The sequence below is a fragment of the Pectinophora gossypiella genome, chromosome 22 (genome assembly GCF_024362695.1).
Source record: "Pectinophora gossypiella chromosome 22, ilPecGoss1.1, whole genome shotgun sequence".
NCBI classification, from domain to species: domain Eukaryota; kingdom Metazoa; phylum Arthropoda; class Insecta; order Lepidoptera; family Gelechiidae; genus Pectinophora; species Pectinophora gossypiella.
This window is the reverse complement of record NC_065425.1, coordinates 2,988,184-3,013,149: the sequence shown is the minus strand read 5'-3', so window position 1 is coordinate 3,013,149 and position 24,966 is coordinate 2,988,184. Positions and strand designations below refer to the sequence as shown.

Below are 24,966 nucleotides of genomic sequence, written 5' to 3'. Positions count from 1 at the left end.
TATTGCTGTTGGTAAAACGGCTCACCACCTATCACGTTGGTCTAACAGAAAGCTCGTTGATGTGTGGGTACTTGAATCATGTTACGATGGACATACCTTTGACTACCTAATTAGGATGTAGATGCGAACTTATGTTGCTTATTGGCCCCGATTCCTGGAGACACCGCCTAATTTTATTTTAAGTTACTTATATCCGTCATTTTCATATCCGTCGAAAAGGAAAGGGACGGATGATTCACAGCTCTTAATTTTAGGAAGAATGAGTAAATGAATGTGTCGGGTTATTGACTGATGTAAAATTTTTAGACGGTTGGTTTAGATTTGTGCTTAAAATTGACGTGTGTTCCATAAATTTTATGCTTGTCGATTACCCGTCCCTTTCCTTTTCGGCGGATAAGAAAATGACAGATATAACTTAAAATAAAATTAGATGGTATTTACAGGAATTAGCACCATTATATGCATAGAGATATTGCGATTATTCATTAGACATAATAATAAATAATAATATTGTCTAGCAGCCTTGCCATAATAGGTAACTACCTATCTATACATTGTAGAAAATTATGGATCTACCTACTCCACTCCAATCTCATCAGTCATCCCGTCATCATGGCACTTGCAACAGTGTCGAAATATCGGGAGTCTCATATCCCCATTTAAACGCGGTAAGAACCCGTTATTATGTGTTTTAACTACCTATCTATCTAACTAGAAGATAGGCTTGTTGTCAAGACCGAAGCAAATGGAATCCCTTAGTCTCTGTTTACCCCGGTGGGAAATAGGCGTGAATTTGTGTAGGCTTGTCGAGCGAAGTCTAATGATATCGCCCATCTCTGGTGGTAGGTAATTATCGCGAAACATTTGTCCCCTAATGAAGACAATGCTTTATAATCCACAACTAAGTGTGAAAAAACTGCTCATAGATTAAAAAAAGGTCATTTTTCATAATTTACTTCCTTTAATTCAGTTAAATTATAACAATGCATACTTACAGAGGTAATTAACGGATAATCTAGGATATTAAAATAACATTAAGGTGTTTTTAATTAAATTGATTATAAACAAACCCATAATATATTATTTTCTTTTTAAACAAAATATTTTTAATATTTTTTAAAGAATTTAAAGAAAGAAAGAATATGTTGAAAATGCTCATTGAATAAAAGATTTTTTTAAGTTGGGAATGGCATGTGTAAAAACTCTTTTAAATAATACCTGCCAATTTGGTCTACTGGGTCAAAAACCCAAAAAAATATACAATAATAGTATACCTAACCCACATACACTTAGTAAACTTAACATTTTCATGAAAACAGACCACAGGTCATTGACCTTTCATTCATAATTAGTACAACATTTGGAATTGGAACACTGCTTGTAAGCATTCTATCCTTGAAAGTGTTGAAAAAAGGAAAATAGTAAATAAATAGCCCACAAATAGCAACCACCTATTTGTCAGTAGCTGCCGGGTCTGTATGACAACCGCGCTTGAGCACTTCGATCAATAGCCATTTGACGTCCATCTACATAGATAGGATTCATATTGTTTAGTGGTTCAAGCGCTCGATATAATTCGAACAGCGCGCGGTGCGGATGTCATGCAGACCCAGCTATTTTAAATTCACCAGTGACTAATTAGTCTCTCGTCCTTGTCTCCTGTCTAATTAGACATTTGTCTTTGTCTAAATTGTACCCAGTCAACACAGACTTTAAGTCTTATCTACTATAATATATATAAATAATTTACTACCTAATACACATGAACCATTCCATATATAAAAGTCCAGAATAGTACATATGTGAATAGTGCTCCAAAGAAACCATTGGTCAGAAGACTTTGTCGGGAAACATAGTACTTGCTCCAGTTGGGTCCAGCTCTTATCATAAACATGACCCACAGTATTACAACAGAGAACACATAGAAAGCGAACCCATAGAGGCCTGTTAATCCAAGAACACCTGAAAACAATAAAAAAGTAATTTTATTTAATATGTAATAAACAGGTCCGAAAAAAACACATGAATGTTACAATAAAAACCAACCCTAGCAATAAAGAAATAAACCTGGGATGAATGTGGGTTTAAGTATTTAACAGCCAAGCAAAATTGAATCCAGCTATCATAAAAGACTGAACTTTGTTTGGCTGTCAGATACGTAAACCCACATTCATCCCAGGTTTATTTTTTAATTGTAAGGCAGTTAAAGTTACTTTTTTAAACAAAGATTTGGCTTAAAGGTCGTGCAATCAAACCACTATAATTCAAAAAAGAAGTTACTTTAAGATTATAATACTAGCAGTATTATTCATATGAAAAATAGTTAGACACAGCTACATCCTGCTGAGGACAAGCTTCCCCATAAATAATTCAATTGGTTAGAATCACAAGGAACAACTTAAAACTTCAGAAACGTATTTATACGTAAATCTAAGCGTTTTATATGATATAAAGCAGGCTAAATTAGATTTTAATAGTAGAAATACAATCAGGACTTGAAAATTACCTGCAGTGGACCCTGAAAGAGCTGCCATGGAAGTACGGCAATATTCAACAACTGCGGCGTTGTTTCTTAAAGCCGCTTCGCTGTAGGCCACAGGCTCAGGCTTATTGTCCTTAATTTTCGTCGATCCAGACATTTTGTTTGAGAAAAAATTAAATAATGTTCACAAAACTGGATAATATTCAGCCCAAAGAGATTATAATCAGCTAAACATGCACTTGTCACTGTAAAGTGACAGCTGTCATTCGTCATTAGTGTTGTGCCTAGTCTAGTTTTGGTTTAGTGAAATTTTAAATATGGATAAGGGAAACTAAATGGGGGCCTTTTGAGCCTATTTTATCGTTTCACACGTGTTGCACACCATTTGCACACATATTTGTTGCGCACACACGACTAATGCAGTTTTACAAACTAAATCATGGATGTAAAAAAAAACCGACAACGTGGCGGTATGGGCAGAGGGCAGAGGCAATTGACTTATTTTTCGGAAATAATGAGAAAATGAACGATAAATTATTTACTATAATATGACTAATACAATACTTGGTCCTTGGTATATTATGAACGATTATGAAATATAATTATTACTAATCGATAAACACAACACAAAGCAAAGGATGACAAGGCAGTATCGTCTCATGATCTTACCCTGTATCTTATTTATATGGGCCAAAGAAAAAAAAATACGTCAAAAATGGGGTACCTATTAAATAAAACTGCGAAATAAGTTTTACTTAATACATTTATTATTGTTTCTTCTGTAATCGATTGTCTAGTGTTTTACTACGTTCAATGTTTTGAGATATTAAATTATTATGATTAAAGTTGACAGATAGTGTTATTTGAACCTCAGGCAAGTATTTATGTAATACAAGTTTTGTATATTGCATTAAACTGTGCAAATTACCTTAGTAGCTAGTTACTTAAACTTATTTTTGGTGTAAAATTCACCACTATAAATTTAATGTTGGTTTTTATTTCATCCTAAACGTTTATAATAATAATAATAATACCCTCCGAAAGAGGAGATAAACTATAGTTTTAAAAAGAAATAATAATAATAATCTTTATTGCACAAACTTACAACAACACAATGACAATATATAGTAAGACATTAAAACCGAGAGGGTTGACTGCCCTATCATAGTACACTGGATGAAGGTACTTATTATGCCTAATTCTGGTGCCTACGAAAAATAGATATTACCTAGTGTTACTTTACTAACATAGTTTATATGCGCCTTTTTTCTTACTAACAATAATATGAAGTACAATCTGAAATAAAAGTAATAATAAAAAAAAACAAGTGCAATTACAAAAATTACAATTGCAATTTGAGCTGTAACTTTATAGATTTCAACGATTTTATATAATATTTTAAACTTTTAACTTTTATACCTATTGATGTGTATTTTTTTCATTTCTTCAGAACAATTCAGAATGGACGATAATACAGACACAAAAATGTACCAAGTTCTGGTCAACACTCAGAATCAACACATAATTCTGGACATCAAAAAATGTTATGAAGGTGATCATGCTTCAAAAAGAATTATTCCATATTTATAAATTATTTTCAAAAATGTATCTTTTAAAGTATCTTATTTATTATAATAATTGACTGTAGACAAGTTTATTATATTTACACAGATTAAGTGACTTTGAAATTTTATTTTAGATTGTGATCATTTTATTTATTTTGAACTCTATGTATAAAGAAAATAAGAAAATCTCTTGCAGCCAGCCATTAATTTATTTTCATGCTTTCAGAACAAACAATATTTGTCCCCAGCCAAGATTTAAAAGCCACAAACAGTTCTGATACATACATAGAATATAAACAAGAATCTGAACTAAATCAATTTGGAATCTTCAATGACTTTCAAACCACTCAAGCTAATACTAACCAACAAGAAATGGTAAAAATTGTAGACGAAGTGATGTCTGAAGATGTCACCGATGAAGGGATATTCTCCGAACCAATGGTCCATGTGGTCCGTAACAAATCTCAAACATCAAGATTGTATGCCAGTCATATTGTACCAAGCACTTTTATACATGACTACACAAACCGCAGTAAAGAAAAAAGTGTTGAAAATTCAGACAAAGATTATGAGCAACAATCTAAAAAGGTTTTATTAGTCCCTGTGGTTCTTCTTGAGAACTGGGGACCTAGGTTAGAAAGTAGCTCTTGCTATTGCAAAGTTTGTCAAATCCTATTCCCTACAAGCAACACACTGCAGGCCCATAACGTGGCAGAGCACACATTCCTTGTTCCTGCACATAATATTGAACCCCCGAAATCAAAACTTAAAGGAATCGGTCATATAATCTTTCAGTGTAAAACATGTGACATTTTCTATGATACCTATGATAAAGCTGTTGAACACTGCCAGAACCATTTAAATGATATGGCAAACAGCATTATCACAAAAAAATGTTGCTGGTGTGACAAGAAATTCGACATCACTTGTATTAATAAGCACCGGGCGATACATGCTAAAAGTAGAAAATTTAAGAAGGATTCTTTAAACTTTCGAACAGTGACATTTGATTACACAGCATTATTCACGTACAAGTGGATGGATATGTTTCGGGATGCCAATATTTCAAAGTATCGGATCTTTTCGCTTACTACTCGAAGTATTTATTTTCCAAATAGGGATGTAAAATTTAGAGTTGTGAAAGATGGGCCAATAGACGCAGTTTTGTTCAGATGCGCCAAATGTGAACGACATGTTGATCCATCAACCCTTACAGACCATATTATTATGGACTCATGTGAAAGTGAAAGAGTATATGTCTGTCAACTGAACAATTGCGGGCTGAGATTCTGCGAATCTGAAGCACTCTGGCATACGTCCCAACACCAATGGTCAGACACATTTAAAATTGTCCTCTTCAATGAAGTAAGCGACAAGAAATTCAATGAAACTTTAAAACGGCATAACACAGAAGCACTCGTTAGAAAAATATGTTACTTTTACCGATGTACAAAATGTAATTGTTGCACGGAGATCGCAACTGATATGGATACGCATAAATGTTGTTATACGGTTAACAGAATACTCTGCGAAACGTGCGACCTATTTTTCTCTTGTCTCAAAATATATATGAGACACAAAAAATAATAATAATAATAAAAACACTTTATTGCACACAAATACACAAAACATTTACAGGATAAACTTATTCTAAGGTGGGCAAAGGCGGCCTTATCGCTAAGAGCGATCTCTTCCAGACAACCTTCGGCAAAGGATATGGTACATTTGTACAGCTGCAGTGTAGCGCGCAAATACGTAAAATAAAACAATAGACACATTTTATATATACATACACAATCTTATATACTAAATATATATATTATACACATACTATAGATATATACATACAATGATACATATAAGTAAGTAAAAATAAAATGTTAGTTACAGGACGATGATTTAGCCAAGAAAAAATGGTGAAGTTAAAAAAAATGGCATGACGCTGTTCATATTGACAAGATATTTATCAGGATTAAATCTTTCGAACCTAAAACTTTCGCATCCCGCACAAAGCCTTCGATTGTTAAACTCTACCAATGTGACTGTGGCTTACATTACACTTCGATAGAAGCAATAGAAAAACATTTTGCATTGTGTGCCGAATTCGAGTTTGCTTCGGAAAAATGTAGCGAATGTGAACGACTTTTTGATACTACTCAATTAGCTATTCATCTGTGCAAACATCATAGCCACGAAAGAATTTCATTTTTAGTTATACCACGGAAGAATATAAACCCTAACAAATGTGATAGTTGTGAATCCTTTTTCGTCGATAAAGCTGAACTTTCGAAGCACGTACTCATTTGCGGATCAGACGGTCAGAACGCAACAGACAATAATCCATGTAATTGCAAAAACTGTTCATTGAATTTTATGCAGTTTGAAGATTTGAAATACCAGCAGCACGGCAGCGGCCACGTTACCAAATATAAATGTTCCGACTGTGGACTGCTGTGTACTAAAAAAACATTGCAGAGGCATAAAGAAATGCATCGTGGTCAAATGAAGTTAACACCGAAAGCGAAACATTTAAACGTAATCAAAACGAAATTTGATATTTTTAATACAGCGGAAGACAAAGAAGTCGACAGTAGAGTCTTAATGAAAGGTATTCTCGGCGATATCTTATGTCAAAATGCGGCACAAAATATATCTGACGACAAGCCCACTGAGAAGACAGAGGAGTCGATATTAGACAACGATTTCTTCACTCATACACTTTATAAGTGCGATTTTTGTTCCACACATTTCCTAACAGCCGATATATTGGAATGGCACACTAGAAATTCAAAACATGATGTGGCAAAGTCGAGTTGTACTTTTTGTGGATACACTTTTACTGTAAATGATCTTCCAACACACGTATTCATTCATCATGATCAAATGGGATTGAAACGAGTTAACTTTGATATTATAAACAATAGTCAAGCAACAAACAGTGCAAAAAGAAGTCTTAACCTATGAAATGTTTAAAATCCGATATAGAAATATTCAATCTACCAGCGAAAATAGCTAAAATTAAGTCTTTCGGGTTTAAAGCCTGTTTCAAGACGATCGGATGAACGCACATAATTGTAATCTATTAAAGCGAGCTCCGAGAAATTACCGTCTATAATTGGGTAGTTTCCAACTAATCAAATCAGTTATTTTTTACTAAACGTCAAAACATTATTAAAATTCATAAATAAGTTAAATAGAAAAAAGACAATGTTTTTTGTCACCTTTAGATCTGTCTTTATTTAGTAAACAATTTCATAATTTATCTTTGACCTAGGAAATTACCCAATTTCTCAGTTGCCTTTGAGCTAGCTCTACCTTTTTCTGCCACTTTTTGACTGAGGTGAGGTATACACGTATAGCATCATCACGATATAGCGAATAAAATAAGCGTGCTACCTAATGGCTCTAATCTTGCGCAAAATAAGTAAGTAGGTACCTACATTGTGCACTCGCTCGCTCGCTATTCGCTATTGGTTCGCCAACTGATCTTTATAGTATGAACCTCAATTTTTTTAATAGCATAAACAATTAAACATTGCAAAGTGTTTTACTTCAAAAGACGTCTAGAAAATTGGTGCCCAACGTGGGGCTCGGAGATTAAAGAGTCTCACCATCTCATGCTTCACTAACTTAGATAGCAGGGCGTGGTATCACGACAAAATTCGTTCCCAAAGAGAATATAGTAACTCCCTAAAAGGGATAAGGGCTACTAATTAGTAGATTTGACAGTACCACCCCTTACGAACTCGAAAGATAATGAGGCATTGCAGGGGAGTACGCCAGTCAAGGACCAAGTAGGTATTAGAATTCTTATACTTGGTCTTTGACGCCAGTAATATGGCTGCAAGGACCAGTCAATATGACTGCAAGGACCAAGTACTTGGTCTTTGTATGATTGTATTCGATAGGAAGTGACGTAAAGGTTCAATAAAGGTTACGGACTACGGAGAAGAAACGTCCGTGTTGCTCTATGTCATTATTGGACTTATTATAGCGAGTAAAATAAGCGCGTAACGTATTGGCTCGGCGCGTATTGGTTTGGTCTTGCGTCAAATAAGCGCGTCTCACACGGGGGATTTAAATTTTCTGGAGTCTCGTATACTCAAGTAGAGAAGTAAGTACCTACTGAAGTAAACAGAAATGAGATTAAAAAAAGAAAGTTGCTAGATTTGAAAAAGAGTAATGCTAGACATCGCAAAGGGCATTGAACATTTCACTATGGAGGCTGGCATAGCCTGGTGGCGCCACCTAGCGGATTTTTTAAAACTGCGGCGCACGATGAAACCTGTGCATATCGATAGGGGGCACTTTTCTGCACAAAAAAGCTTTAATGAACCTATGCTCTAAAGCGTCACGTTTTCAAGATATTTAGCTTGAAAGTTCCGAAAAGTGTTGTATGAACAAATCGATTTTACTTTTATATGCAATTGGAATATAGTGACTAAGTGATTATGCATGGAATATTAGTGTTTAATATACCACATTTTACTTTATTGAAAAATAAATAAATAGAAAATAGATAAAATAAATATCTATAACTTACTTTTATGTATAACTTAAAAGAAATCCAGAAACGAGTCGTGAGATGTACAGCTCATGACTTATTCTCGTGGTAATCACGCTCAAAGTTATTTGCTATGATTGTCTAACAATTTCACAGTTTTTGAGTTTTTATGTTTATTCAATGAAAGGCAGCTTAAATGTCTTATCACAGTGAAAGCAGGTGGGGTGTGAAAATTCGCTTTTAGGACTACTTTACTTTACAGCAGTGAATGGAACATACCTAGTTCGTATAGACACACCAATGGGGTGTGTGCCTTCAATGCAACGGGACCTTAAGCTGTTTAGTTCATAACAATCATATTACATGAACACATTGTTCAATTATTCATCGATTTTCTTAGTTGTGTTTTTATAAGTATGAAATAAAACATCGTAAAAGTAGTCATATAGTTATTTATATTTTGCTTAAAAATGAAATCAATACTAATTGTTATTGAATACATACAGTGTATATACTTATAACAAATAGGCTTTTTTTATACAAATTCGTACCTATTAGGATAATGAATATCAGTCTTCTTGAATAATCAATCTTCTTCTTCATCAGAAATAATAACTTGATCTAAAAAGGCAGCAGGGGGTTGAATTTCATAAGTTCGTATACCAAACTATGCACATGACATGAGCACAGCACCCGAGTGTCCGTTTTCCAACTATACAGCTGCAATAGTGACCGACAAGTTTATTTCTGTTTTTCAAACTATTATTTAGCAAGATATATACAAAATAAATTCTGTTGCTCTGGTGCCTCGAGAGTATTTTAGCTCTTGTCAGCCAAGGATCAGAAAGTACTATGTTGTATTGATTTAAATTATAGTCAACTTCAAAATCTTCATACACTTCAATGAAAAACGTTCCGTTTTCTTTTAGGTGTTCGCCATAGTAGCTTCTTGCCTGCGTCACTTGATACGGCCCCAGAGACATTATCAACAGATCCTCATATGATAAGATGGGAAACTGTTGAAAGCCTTTACTTGAGTTTATAGCTTGGAAAGCGGCTCTGCGTTGATTTAAATTGTTTTGTATTACAAACTCGCACAGATAGTTTGGGGCGTCGTGCTTAAGGTATATATCGTTGATTATTTCATTTACAAGTGGGTGATCTGTCACCCGTTTTCCGAAGGCATTTATTAGGGCGCAAACAATCCTCACTTCCTCTTTTAAATGTGGCATATTCGGTATTGCGTAGTTAGCTGGAAACGATAAGAATACTGTTCCATCAATAATGAAGTAAGTACGTCACATTTAGACTGCGTTTCCACCAGTAACATGCTAGATGCTACGTTGCATACCCTACAATCGGGTTCATTGTGCCGATCAGAATCAGACCCAATTATCTGATTGGTGGATATTAAACCTAGCAACGTAGCACATGTCAGATGAAAAAACAACCTTACCGTTGTGCTTGCGTTAATATGAACTGATTACTCTCTACTGTTACAAAAAAATGCAAATATCATTTATTATACATAATTAAGTGGTAATAGTTGGCTATAAAATCTATTGAAAGCGTAAGTCTGGTACGCAAGTGATACGCTTGGCGTAAGAGCTATCTCTGGCTAATTATAATAGAGATAAGTTGACGACTTTCTGTTAAAAATGTTTTGCGTTGATTACACTTCATCTAAGACGCTACATAATGAGAGCTTCGATAAAGTAGGATATATTATTTCCATACACGAATTTTTTTCATATGTCATTTCGATTATGAAAAGCACGATTGAGAAACGAGCCGAATTATACATTGTCATTTTATGTATTATACTGACCAGGGACTATAATATAGATACCAGATACACTGCATACTGAGATTTTTAATTTTTGCAATGTTCAAATAAGATTACTTAGCTCTCGATCGTCAAATAAGTGGCGAGCATAATTCAGGATGTTGGGGTGCCTAGCAATATAATCTTCAGTTGTCAAGTAAGACTGTATAGGACGCCGAGATCTTCGGCGCGGGCCACGAACAGTGCTTACACCACAGCAAAAAACATTGCCTGGCACCAACATGACTGGACATCTTGCCAAGACAACAACAACAAATTCAACAATAACACTAACAAAGTCAACAAAAATACTAACAAACTCAAGAGGAATATTAACAAACTCAACAGTGGTAACAAATACAACAGAATGAACAGGATAGAGTCTCAGAACAGAGAAAAGCGCGTGCGCACGTTGAAGATGAAAGTGGCAAACTGACTGAAAGTTCACCCGGCTGCCAATCGTCCTATTGTATTTATTGTATGATGTTGTCTCACTCACACTTATTGTATGGTTATTCGCTATCCTTGTTGATTCCGCCGAAATAATGGAAATTCGTGCAACTTTAAACAAAGGACCTCCATTTTCGTAGTTCCTGGAATTAAACGAGAAAGCAAAATGGCAGTTAATAAGTACACCATTTTGTTTCTCTTACACAGATTTCTTAAACTTCGAGAATTCTGCTTTTTAACGAGTACTAATGATGCCGAACTAAACGCATTGCGTATATAAAAATGTAAACTTTATTTTATATTTCATTAGATCCTGTCGTTGTGTCAAGTAAAATCAAGTTAAGGAGTAAATGACGCCTATATCATACATAACACAAACTGATAAACTCAGTTTGCAATTAGTAACCTTAGATAAGGTGTGCACAGTTAAGTACCTATGTACTTCCTATATAATGTAGCAAAGACAAAAACCATTAATGTTGTTGCAAGTATTTATTAATTTCATTTTTTCAATAAGATAAATATGTTGTATATTAAATAATGTTTCATGTATAATCAATCACTTTGTCACTATATTACGATTGTATATAGATAAAGAGTAAAATCGATTTATCCATACGACACTTTTCGTAACTTTCAAGCTAGATATCTTGAAAACGTGACACTTTAGAGCATAGGTCCATTAAAGCTTTTTTGTTCAGACAAGTGTCCCCTATCGATTTGCACAGGTTTCATCGTGCGCCGCAGTTTTAAAAAATCCGCTAGGTGGCGCCACTGAGATATGCCAGAAAGGTTCATAGCCCTTTTTTCAAGCTTTGTGGGTATTGTAATTTTAGTTATACCTGTCATTATCCGCCGAAAAGGAAAGAGACGGGTAATCGACAGGCATAAATTTTATGGAACACACGTAAAAATTTTATATTGGCCAATAACCCCACAGAATAAAGTTGACAGCACACATGTCAAATGGCCTGATGCTTATTTCATTTATTTTAAAATTAACAGTTGTCAATCATCCGTCCCTTTCCTGTCAGTTTCAGCGGATAAGAACATGACAGATATATTAAATTAGGATATGTCTGCAGGAATCGGGGCTAATGTGAATTTAAACTACTTATGTTAGTACCTATCCTACACATACATTAGAACTGCCAAGTTGCTATTGTTTAGATATTTACAACAGCATCCTCGTGATGATGCATCTCCATCCAAAAACCCAGAATAGAACTGTCCCACCTATCAGCAATGAGTTCCAGGAACACACTCCGGACTCTTCATACAAACAATCTCGTTTTACACAGGCACTACACATTGACATTATCGTACACGTGCATTTGTGTGTGTGACAGCATACGATTCAAGTCTAAACTATGTTCGATGGGGGTAAGGTAAACCTAGCTCTGAGACTGGTGGGGAGCGGAGAGTTGCCGTTCTATACGTAGGTAGTATTATTCCATAATTCTTTGTTAGGAGGCTGTTGGTTGGTTGGTGAGCTGAACTCGTTTTCATTCTGTACCATACCATACTATTACTTGAATAGCCAGTCAATAATTATAGTTCAGTACCGCCGTGCGAGATCGCGCGTAAGAACCACAGACATTTTAACTCTAGAAGTAGAACGAGGACATGAAAGGATAATGATACCCAAAAATAAACTCCGGAAACTCCGATTTTTAAAAATAAATTCAAATTCAAGCAAAAGACAACTTTCGTATAATTTAGTGTGTGGGCTTTAATGGAGTGGGTGGAGATTTCTGACTTTTACTTTAAAAATTGATATACAACTTGTACGTTCATATTTTGGATAATTTTGAATTTTTTTTAAGAAAACGTCGGACAATAAATATATCGTTCTTTTTTAAACGACCCTTTCTTTGCGAACTGTCAAAAAATTTGACAAATCAATCAAATTATAATATTCGCAATCGCAAACTGTGCTACGGACGGAGGTGGAATAAAAACAAATAGTTTTGTCTTTATTTTTGTAGAGAACTAAATGAATAACTAATCTTGATTATTAATAATAAGAGATTGTTTAAAGATTATTTTTTGATAAGTAATGCCTGTTGGAAGAAAGCGGTGGAATTTACATGGTAAGTTCTAAAGATTTCTTTATTCGTGATTCCGTATAAACTTTTCACATTTAAGTCACAATTCAGGTTAAAAAATCATAATTATGAGTCAAACAAGGTCTTTTAATTAATTGCCTATTTTGGTTATTTTGTTAAAATAAATAAGACCGTACTTGAATGACCTTGTAACAATTTTAGTGCACATCTGCACCAAACCAAAATTATGAACTATTCAGTAGTTATTTAAAAAGCCACCTTATGTTGCGCAAGGCCATTTCCAATATGGAATCAATATAATATTCTTACCTAGTAAATACAAAAATTATCACTTTATCAGTATATATTTACAACTAGGTAAGTATAAGGATTAGGGAGTCCTATTTATATTTTGCTTGCCTATTTAAGTTCTTTTTTATTCTAATTTGGCTTTAGCTTTACTGTCACTGACACATTACTTATTTATGCTAATAATTAAATAAGTATATACTTTTTTGGTCATTCTCCTTGCCTCAGATGGGCCTCAAGGGTCGCTGAGGCGTCTACGGAGCCAGCTTGCTGAAGACGGCTGTGCGGAGTCACAGGTTGTGCTGGCTAAACAGTTGTTGGAGGAAAAATGTGGTAAGAAATAAATAATAAGTTGTCCTTTTTGTCTCATTGAGGGGCTTTCAGGGCTACGTTCCTCAAAAACAATATAGATAGCATTGTAAAGATTTTCCTTCATTTAACCTTTTAATTTCATGGATAATAGACATAATGTATCTTTTACCTTTGTTTTTGGGTATAAATGATGACCCTTTTTATTACACCCAGGCACTATTACACTTACCTACTATTATTCTGATCAAAATAAATAGAGGCAATATAGGTAGCAACATAATTCTATACATAATATGATACAAATATCGAGCAACAATTATTTTTATATATGCTTTTGTCATTACATTGTATTTTTGAATAATTATGTAGCTGACTGATGAGAAAATAGAAAATAGAGTTTTTAGTTTTGTCTATCTGTAAGCGCGGGTAAGACACGCAGTTCGCGCGCGCTCCCCCTTATTCTTTTGCAGCTTACAACCTTTTAAGACTAAAATAAGACCCAAAGGGGGTGAGGTCGGCGGATACGACTTGGTGCAGGGCGGAGAATTGCCGTTCTATACGTAATAATATTTTTAATTCTGTGCTGTCAGGTCGCAGGTTCGAATCCAGCTCTTTTATTATAATTCATAGATCATAAAAAAATAATGTGGTATAGGAAAACCTCGCGAGGAAACACACATTCCCAAAAAAAAAATAGGAGGTATGTGACCTAACGTGAATTGGGTGGTTTTCCTTTCACGGGTTGGACGGTCAGACAGACAGCCACTTCTATAAAAATCTGGACCTGTGAATGTTCAGGTAAGTGGTCCCGTCACGGCATAATGCTAGGGAAATGATGATCATACATACTCACGCTGGCGAAAGCCTCATGTACTTAGAAGACATCTTTCGACCACCTTTTGAACCATAATGTTGACAGGTAATGAAGGAATGTTCTCATTATTTTCCAGAACTAGAATCAGATAAGATTAACAATTTCAAACAAGCCTTGGAATGGCTTATTTGCGCCACGGAACAAGCACATCCAGAAGCCAGAAGAATGTTGCGGAGGTAAGTTATATCTCCTGATAATTGATCTTTTCTCATTGCCAGCCATGTGGCTCTCATACACAGTAGAAGCTGGGCACTAAAGAGCCAGTGTCCCAAACAGACATTCAATCGCAAAGTGGAAAACTCTTGCTGCGGCGATGATCGGGTCCTCCATGCAAAATTTCCCGTGTTGGTCGTGGTACACCTAGGTGGACAAAGGTGTACCACAAACATTTTTTTGTTGGTAGTCTAGTCTACCTAAGTGAACTGACGAGGTGTACCACGACTAACACGGGCAACTAAATATAAGACTCATTACGACTTTGAATCTATTAAATTGAATTTGATTCTGGAGACATTTTGAGCAGGGGTCTTTCAGGCTGTATTAGCAGCAACCCTTTAAAAATATACTCCATAAGGAATGTTTTAGGGGTATAAGGCAAAGAGCAACACGGGAGGGAGTAGCCATACGCAGGCGTTCCCCTCTGCGAACCTATAGGCCAGGTAGTTTTATAGAAACTAGTTGTAGTCGGCCTGCGCGCTAGACTTCCCGCTCCGCGAAAAGTGGCAGAAAATGTAGTATTGGCACCTAATGTCGCCATGGCTACTCTCCACCGGCCCGCGGACGTCCATGTTGCTCTATGGGTATAAGGTCATTCACAGATACCCTTTTCTTTACCACTGCCAAAGAGTTCTTAATTCAAATTATAGGACAAAATCTCACTGGCCACCAATATATCAAATGTTTTTTTGATAACTGCCAAAACCACAATCAGATTTTTAAAACGTCAAAACAGTTTGGTACTATTGTATTATCTTCGATTTTTGGATATAAAAAAGACACAAATATAGGTATTATCTTTAGTTTTCCAAGTGAATGTAGTGATACTGAGGCGTGATGCAACGATGAGGTAACCAGATGTTTTGGAATTCCTGTCATTCTTTTCAAGTAAACAAGTTGGTATACGCGCAAACATCAATATGAGCTATAGTTCGCATCAATCGCTTCATTGGCACGCGTTTTCTTACCGTACTTCTCAAAAGCTTAAGCTTACATTATATTAATAAAGATTTATAAATCTGTGATAAGCTAAGGGTTTCGTGACTTGCCTTGATTCACACATCATTTTTCAGGATTTACTGAACCAAGTAAAGTTTGAATCATCGCTTTTATCAACATCTGACTCTTCAGAATAGTTCCAATGAAATAAATACGGGTCTTTGCTTTGATCTCCTTCAATCCATTGTGATTTGGACAAAATCAAGGGTTTTTTCTGTGGTGATGTTTAGAAATAAGTGACCTTTGCAGGCTTTGGTGTTTTGATAAATTAATATCAAAAATACTTATTATAATAAAGCTCCAATTAAGTGAAATGTGCGCAGTGTACGAGCATATGTATTGTGGTTTTGTTTGATGTATATCAAATTGTTTCCAATGAGCGGATCTGTAGATGACTTCGCGACGTGGCGCATGAAATGGGACCGGGTGCGAGAGGAACTCAGATGGCGGTTGGTCACTAGTGTACCAGAAATAGTTATTTATTTATTGCAACACACAACAGGACATTAACAATATATGATAAAATATACAATTACAAACAAAAATGGTCAGTCAACATCTCAAACAGGGTGCGTTGACAGCATGCAAAATAATATAGCAACTGAAAAGAGGTAAACAAAAAAAAATACAATTCAGAAAACAAAGCGACTTCAGTTTTCGACTGATTTTAGAAAAAAATATTAAAAATATTCAAGTTTTTATTTATGATATTATTATAAAACCAACACATTCGTATGATAGAATTGTTTGAGTCCCTTTGTGTTCCGAAGTTATAATCTGATAGAATCCTTATCTAACATCCTCCGTGGTTTAGTGGGTGAGCTGTTCGCCCACGATCGTGTCCGGTCCTGGGTTCAAATCCCGGTGAGGACATATCACATAATTGTTATAATGTTATGTTCAGGTGTATTCGGAGCGGCGTGATCGACGAGCAGAGCGCAGCCATAGTCCGCGCCAAGTCGTGCCTCGCCGCCAGTCGACAGGAGACTGTCGCCAGGAAAGCGGCCCGGGATCTGTTCGCCAGGTAAACTTATATAACACCAGCTTTTGCCCACGGCTTCCCTCGCGTTAGATTCGAGGTAACACGCCGGATCAGGAAAGCCTAATGTACCCATTTTTAGTTTCCTACCTTGAAAACTGCGAAAAGTCTAAAAAACTCGAAAACTCAAACTGGAAAAGTCGAAAAGCGTAAAATATAAAATGTCACCCCCTCTGAAGAAGGTTGGGGGCAGATTTCCAAAAAAAATGCATGTTTTTTGTTACTCACAAATAGTCCGCATATTAATTTTTAGCTTTCTACCTTGAAAATTGAGGAATGCTCCATGATACGAACTTCCACACCCCATTTTAGGGAAGTGGAGGGTTCGAAAGAGACAAAACGCAGCCTATGTCACTCTCCATCTCTTCAACTATCTCAATTTAAAAAAAAAAAACACGTCAATTTATCGCTCAGTTTTGCCGTGAAAGACGGATAAACAAGCAGACACACATATAGTTTTTTTTTAAGTGGAGATAGTTGAATCTTTCTAGTCCCCCACTAAAGTTAAAAAATGGTATATCAGCAAAAGGGGATCCGTGTTACCACGAAATTAACACGAGCGAAGCCGCGGGCAAAGGCTAGTTTAAAACAAAATTAGATGGTGTCTACAGGAATTAGCACCATTATGTGTTACAGTTTATCAAACGGCGAGCAGTACATAACTACGGCCCAGCTGGAACGTCGGATCCGAGAGATATGCAACACAACACTCAAAGACACGGACGATAGTGACTCGCCGGAAGATGACTCAGGTAGCATTCAGTTATACCATGTCATATTTTTACATACAGGCTGTAAACTTCGAGAGATGATTCAGTAGATGATTGCGACGGAAAATTCCGCTTGATATCAACTCGGAATCATGCTCTGATCCATCCTCCTCAGTATTCGTTACGATATCACTAACACCCTGTATATACATACATAACGTTTAGGTCCATAATGTCCCTTTCACAAAAAGTACCCTGGTTTCAGAAAGTCCCTTAACCCATACATACCTGTCTAGAGAAACACATTCTGGGCCAGATTGAGGGCAAGCGTGCTGGGGGGAATCTTTGACGATTAGACGCGAAAGGTCTTGAATTGTTAATTCATCATCATCAGCCGTATGACGCCCACTGCTGGGCATAGGCCTCCCCCAAGGATCTCCACGACGATCGGTCCTGCGCTGCCCGCATCCAGCGACTTCCCGCGACCTTCACCAGATCGTCGGTCCACCTTGTAGCGGGCCTACCCACTAAGCGTCGTCCGACACGTGGTCGCCACTCCAGAACCTTTCCGCCCCATCGGCCATCGGTTCTCCTCGCTATGTGTCCTGCCCACTGCCACTTCAGCTTTGCAATTCTCCGAGCTATGTCGGTGACTTTAGTTCTCCTGCGGATCTCCTCATTTCTGATTCGATCGAGCAGGGAAATACCGAGCATAGCAATTGTTAATTATATAGAAATATTGTAATAAATAATTGAATTTAATGTTTCTATTATGTAACAATATTTTGATGTTAATATAATTTGGTCTTCTTTTGCTGTTTAGACGAGGGGCGTGCTCTGGATGATGGCCAGGCGTTGGAGGCGTCGCCGGAAGGTGGCGACCGCGTGCACGGGAACGGCACCGTCCGACCTTCACCAGCTCTTGACGAAGGTGAGTAATAAAACTAATAAAATTATATGGGGTTCTTACCAAGTGAAATCAGGATGGGGGGTTGATATGTAGACTGTATATTCCCTGGCCAATCAGATCGTTGACAATCTCTCTCATTCAGCGCTTATCGCTATCGGCCGAATAGGGTCGATTAATGCCTTTCAAATATTATCCTGTCAGACGACGCCCTCAGCTGAGATTCGCGACCAACTAGGCACCCTCAGGCCTATTGTCTTTTTGTGTATCGGGTATTGATAGACTCAGGGGAGGCCCGTGTATGTATGTTTTTAATTTCCTTACAGAATGGGCAGATAAGAGCGTCGGCAACGAGGAAGTGAGCAACCTAACTGTCGAGCAGCTGGTGTCTGCCGCCGTGGAGTACTGTCAAGGCGAATTGCCGCCAGTCAGCCGACAACTCACCTTAACAGAACCGCCTCTCACCTGTCTCGACCACATACCCTTACTACACCAAGCATTCCTGCATCCAGTACTCTTCGTCAGAATCCTGTACCTCAAACTCTTATACTACTTCGGTACTTTCACCTTCAGACTTTCAAACGTGGAATTAGCGTTATTACTAGTCGCTTACCTCTCCGTAGACGCTGATAGTTTGTACCATTTGGTACCATTAGTCCTGTATTACGTTAGTTTTGTGACAATGGTCATATGTACCTTCAAAATGCTGCACGCGAAAAGAGAGTTTATCGACTTCAGGAAATGGTCTGGATTGTTTCTAAGGTATAGCGACGGGAATTTGCAGCCTGATGAATCTGAGAACCTCTTCGTTAGGAATAATTTGGGGCCGTTTCTCCAGTTCTTCCTAGCGCTCTTTGTTAACTTGTTCCTATTTCCCTTTATAGCGACGCAATGGGTCACCTTTTCGGAATTCTGCGTACTATCATTCTTCCTAATGTTCCTTACGTTGTTTTCTTTCGGCACGAACGGGAATCCTTACCCTGACGTGTTAGCTTTGATTTCCTTCGCGATTAACGTCTTAGCGAAATATCCTTATGAAAAAGACACGGTAGTGCATCAAGGTTGGAGGTTCCTAGACTTGCATATATCGAATTATCCGTCTTACATTTTAGGGAATAGTATCGAATTTTGCCTAAACGCTCGGGTATTTTTCTCCCTACTCATACCTCTGATACTCCTATCGATGGCCAAAAGGAACCAGTGGCAAGGATTCTTCAAATACGCGTTACCACATTGCGTTACTCTGAGCTGGTTGCAGATGTTCATTATCTGTTCTCATGGGTGTACCACGTATGGTCTTATAAGGGGGACGTTAGGGCTTGTGTGCACGTTCCTATTTGTTCCCCTAATAGGGGTTGCCACGGCAACGCTTCCAATATTCGCCTGCCTTCAGTATGTGACGTTGTCCCGACTTCTCTATACGGTGTCCATCGTGATGGGTCTAAGTATGAGTTTGGGGGTGACCTGTCTCATGGCTAAGTCTGAGCTTACGAAGAAGTTCGTCACTCCATTCCAGGTGTGTTAAACTTTTTATTTTTTATAACGTAACATAGAGTATTATATTCCCAATTGGAGGTACATTAATCGTTTGATGAACTAAATACGTACGCCTCACCGAGCTTTCCGTTTTGAGGTCTATAAGCCAACTGTGTCATTTTTTATAAAGTTTTTATATTCATGACATAGCATCACGGTTTTATCCCCGAAGGGGTAGGCAGAGGTGTATAGTATATAGACCCACTCGCCAGCTATGAACAATGTTGCAACTGCTGCAGCGTGATAAAGTGGTTGAGCGTTGTGTACACTATCCGGAGGTCTCGGGTTCGAATCCCAGTGGGGACATTGCAGGCTGACCAACCGATTGTCCTGAAACAATAATGATCCATGCATCAGAGGGCAGTCAGTCCCAATTACTATTTACTTTTAAGCTTGTAGTTATTACATTTTTGGCTAATAGTAACTCGGACACCAGAGTTGATAAGGTTGGTCATTGATCTCTTGACCCACACGAGAGAAGACCGAAAATTCACCACTGACCGATTGATCCATTCTCTGATATGGCCATTTTTTTATATTTATGAATGTAGTGTTCGCTCATAAATTAGATTAATATATTTTTCTTGTAATATAGAAAGAAAGCAAAATATTAATTCGGAAAAAAATACATAATTACATATTAAGCGGTAGTCATTACTAGTTGAATTATAAATAATGCCGAAACGGTTGCAGCTCGGCAAATGCCATAGCCTAGCTGTAGCTAGATTATGGTGCTGATTTTCAGCTGCAGCCGATTTATCATCAAAAACAATTAAACAAAAGCTGGGTTCCTAAGTCTAAGCACATTTGCTCCTTAAATAAAGAGAGAAAAGTCCCAAAACCTTATATATATCCCACATTTATTGTTGCAGCTAACCGTCGGCATAGTCACCTTAATCTACTTCGGGAATCAATTCGTAATAAACGTTCAAGATGACGGACTACCCTCAACTCTAATAGACTTAATTGGCGACGATAAATCGAGCCTAAAGAATCTCCTCAAAAACGAATTCATATCAGAATACGAAGACAACAGTTACTACATAACTTGGGACGATTACTACACGCAATGCAACTCTCCATCTTGGTCGGATTACAACATGGCGTCTACGCAAATCAAGTGTTCTGTCCTCGAAGGGGCCAATGTGAATTGGGAGGGTTATATCCGTGATATAAGACTCAAGTATGTGAGAAATAGATGGAATGACATCGTTGGATGGTTGCCTTATATGGTGCGGGAGTATTTTAAGTGTTACTATGGGGAGGAGTATGAGTCTATTTGTAGCCATGGTGACCCTAAGTCGGAAAGTGAATGCGATTTTGTGAGGAGAGTAGCAAGGCAGAGCGGGAAGAGCTGTCATTTGAATAATCTAAACGAGTGAGTATTACTTATTACGTCATCAGGGTGTTAAAAATAAAAAGGCCACACTACTATTTGACGCACTTACTTCAATACGCGCAAATGTCAAAATGCAATATTGCTTTTTAGATGTTTTGCTTCGATGTGGCCTTTATAACCCCCCAAGTCCCGTTATCCCGTTTTCACAAGGTCCGGCCTAACCTGAAGATTCATGATTAGCCCATTAACGTCCCCACTGCTGGGGCACGGGCCTTCCCTATGGATGGATAGGGAGATCGGGCCTTAAACCATCACGAGGGCCCAGTGCGGATTGATAATTATTAACGACTGCTAATGCAGCCGAGACCAACGGCTTCACGTGCCTTCCGAAGCACGAAAGAGCTCGAGATGAAAACTTTTTTTGTGGTCACCCATCCTATGACCGGCCTTTGCGAAAGTTGCTTAACTTCAACAATCGCAGACCGAGCGCTTTTACCGCTGCGCCACCGAGCTCCTCAACCTAACCTGAAGATTAGTAACGCTTTTTACAAAAGCGACTACCTGTGACCTTTCAACCTGCGAAGGGAAAACCAGCCCAATACAGGTTAGGTCACATACCAGCGAAACGCATTTCTCTGGAAGGTGGGATTTCTTATAATGTTTTCCTTCACCGCTGAACACGTGGAAATCATTTATGATCGAAACATGAATTCGAAAACAATTTCGAAATTTATTGGTAGGCCCATTCTGGATTCGAACCACCTTTTAATCAATGGAAGAACTTTTTTCTCTAGGACGCACCGTTTTTGAGATATAAGCGTAAAACCCAAAAACGGTACCTTTCCCCTATCCGGCTCCCCCTAGATGCGAGGACTTTTAGTATGTTAACTCCCTAAACATCCTGAACACATTTCTGAAGAAATACCTTAGGATCCCTTTCACACACTCTACAACCCCTTTTGAGGCATTTGTTGACCGAACTATATTACATTATTTTCAATATAATTGGGTAGTTTCCTAGGCCAAAAATAAATTATGAAATTCTGATTACAAAATAAAGACAGATCAAAATTTGACAAAAAATGTTTTCTTAACTCTATTTAACGTATTTATGAATTTTATTAAAGAAAAATGTAATAATAAGTGCGACTTTTTGTCACGATTTTCTGTGCAATGCGCACTTATTATTAGATTTTTCTTTAATAATATTCATAAATACGTAAGAATAAAGAAAACGTTTTTTAATTAACAACTTTAGACCTGTCTTTATTTTGTAATCAGAATTCCATAATTTATCTTTGACCTGGAAAACTACCCAAATCGGTAATAATAAGATCGTTTTTCCTGAACTTCGTCGCGTCGGTATAAATTTTGTCTGTGCATGTTTGAAACACGTAACAGCGGTATTACATTATTTTCAATATAATTCTCTCCTTCCAGATACACGTACGAAATACTCCTGATGATGGAAGCGAGTGGCGGCTTGCTGAAACGCCACGCGGAAATATCAGTCATATTCGACCATCACTTCGCGAACTACACGCGTCTACTACGTACAGACGACAAGATCCGCTTCAAAGGAGTCCTGACCAACGACCAAGGTTCATTCAACATTGGAACTAAAGATATGACTATCAGAGGGTATGAAATCAACTGTCTTGAATGTAAGGAAGCCAAAGGGACTATATCTAAAACGCTTTCCGTGTCAAAATTCTCTGAACTATGTAAAACTATCGCCAATGACTGTGTAGTATCTACTAAGTATATATTAAACTTCATATTGAATCCTGTTATTGTTGTCAAATAATAAATGTATAAGAGTGGAAAGGGACGTAATGGGTAAATGGATTTGGTAGAATAGTTTAAAATTGTGTACCTTCACCATAGAATAAAGAATAATTACTGCTTATAGAACGGTAACTCTCTCTCTCTCTCTCCCCTCTCTCGGGCGCCCACCTCACCCCCTCTGGATCTTACTTTAGTCTAAAAGCGCGAACTGACTCTATCTCGCTCGCACTTACCCTGTAAAACTGAAAGAAAGAAGCGTACGAAGAACTGCATGCAGTAAGAATGAGATTTACACCCCAGATTCGTTTCGTTTACCGCCAATATTGGGTTCGGAAATCTTGGGTTTAGACGTTCAAAATCCTCGACTCAAAATCGCGATAAACCATAAGAATCACCCACTGGGCATTTAGCAGGTTTGCCTATATCCAAAAACCCGGATTAGAACCTGGGTTCGTATATAGAGTTTATGACTTTCAGCTTTGTTTTTCTCTAGTGTATTCGTTTTGGACAACGCCACATTGACCCCAAAGGTTACTATAGTAACATAATATAGCGATACATAAATGCACCGAGTTATCGAGCCCGCTCTAAGAAACTTCATTCCCAAAAAATTGCCATATATCCTGCCAATATATATATATGAAAATGTGGATTCAAAGTAAACCTATAAAGTCTTCTTCAATGTGTTAGGTTACAATCAATTTCCATTTTTACCCACTACCGAACACATCTTAGATCTCAAATAATATTTTTTATAATATTTCTTAAAATAAAATTAGATTATTGCAATCAATCTGAAATGTTAAAAACTATCATGAGATATTTTTTTTTTACTAAATCTGGTTCAGGATATGATTTCGCTGTGAGAATTGTAAAAATATTTTCCTCCCATATAGATCTTATACTATATCTATCTCTTGCGCACATAGTGCCATTGTATTGTTCTGTCCTGCTCTTACAGCCCATACCCTGAACTGAGTATATTATTTTTGTAGTATCTGTGGTATAACTACAAAATCGGGTTGGGATATGACTTCACTGTGAGTACTGTGACAGCTATAAAAATAATATTTTTCCTACCCTATATATCTATCTCTTGCACACTTAGCTTCATTGTATTGTCTGTCCTACTCTTACAGATCATATCCTGAACTGAATATTATATTGTTTTTAATATCTGTGCTATAAACTAGTCCGGAGTTCGGGTAACAGGCCTTAGTAAATAAGAACACTAAGAAACAAGCCTTTCTGGAAAATATACTCAATTACTACTTCATTTTAGTAAAAAAAATCTCTATTGACTATTGATTTTGGGAATAATACTTGTATCTAGTATATTAATTACATCAAATAATGAATTAATAATAAATATTGGATACGTACCAGTATGAAACAAAAATATGATAAATTATGAGTTATTGGCCCCGATTACTGCACACACATCCTAATTTTAATTTGTTATACCTGTCATCTTATCTGCCGAAACGGGAAGAGACGTATGATTGGCAACTGTTAATTTTAAAATGAATGAATAACCCGGGCGAATAAAATGGACACCTCGCTCATATGCAAGTATACAACCCGTTTGACTGTAGGGTTATTGGCAAATTATAAACATTTTCAAAGGGTATTGTAAATTTCTACCTAAAATTGACTACCTAAAATAATTTTTATACCTGTTGATTACCCGTCCCTTTCTTTTTCAGTGGATAAGAAAATGACAGGTATAACTTAAAATAAAATTAGGTGTGTCCAAGAATCAGCACCAATGTTGCGTAAAGTCCTGTTTATTATTGTCATGTTTATGTTTAAACGCATTTTTAGTATTATATTTTTTTATAGGGTATGTTTGATGGACTGATCGTGTTAACGTAGTATAAATAAATATCTAAAAGATGTTGATGTATTATGTAAAAATGTATTTTTAAATAGTAATAAAGAAGTAACTAATTCGCCCGTGGACGATATTGTATGTTTTCATTGATTGACAATAGTTTATTCGGTTTTCAGTGTGTTATCAATGAATAAATAATATTTTGAATGAGTCAATTCGTTTTATTTTG

At 36.9% G+C, this 24,966-nt stretch overlaps 3 protein-coding genes across 3 annotated transcripts; 2 read left to right on the top strand and 1 right to left on the bottom strand.

Moving 5' to 3' along the window:
* Positions 1-941: 941 nt before the first annotated feature.
* On the bottom strand, positions 942-2,709 carry LOC126377252 (ER membrane protein complex subunit 6). The gene is made up of 2 exons (XM_050024975.1): positions 2,507-2,709; positions 942-1,962 (listed from the first exon to the last, which is right to left on the bottom strand). The coding sequence occupies exons 1-2, from the start codon at positions 2,637-2,639 to the stop codon at positions 1,754-1,756; spliced, it is 342 nt and encodes a 113-aa protein (XP_049880932.1). The 5' UTR covers positions 2,640-2,709; the 3' UTR covers positions 942-1,753.
* Positions 2,710-3,158: 449 nt separating this feature from the next.
* LOC126377096 (uncharacterized) lies at positions 3,159-5,868 on the top strand. The gene is made up of 3 exons (XM_050024753.1): positions 3,159-3,356; positions 3,933-4,034; positions 4,274-5,868. The coding sequence occupies exons 2-3, from the start codon at positions 3,944-3,946 to the stop codon at positions 5,632-5,634; spliced, it is 1,452 nt and encodes a 483-aa protein (XP_049880710.1). The 5' UTR covers positions 3,159-3,356; positions 3,933-3,943; the 3' UTR covers positions 5,635-5,868.
* Positions 5,869-12,531: 6,663 nt separating this feature from the next.
* LOC126377012 (wolframin) lies at positions 12,532-24,948 on the top strand. The gene is made up of 9 exons (XM_050024600.1): positions 12,532-12,919; positions 13,412-13,516; positions 14,446-14,545; positions 16,489-16,608; positions 17,260-17,375; positions 18,157-18,264; positions 18,567-19,756; positions 20,649-21,154; positions 22,556-24,948. Exons 1-9 carry the CDS (start codon positions 12,886-12,888, stop codon positions 22,920-22,922), a joined length of 2,646 nt encoding a protein of 881 aa, XP_049880557.1. The 5' UTR covers positions 12,532-12,885; the 3' UTR covers positions 22,923-24,948.
* The last annotated feature ends 18 nt before the right edge of the window (positions 24,949-24,966 follow it).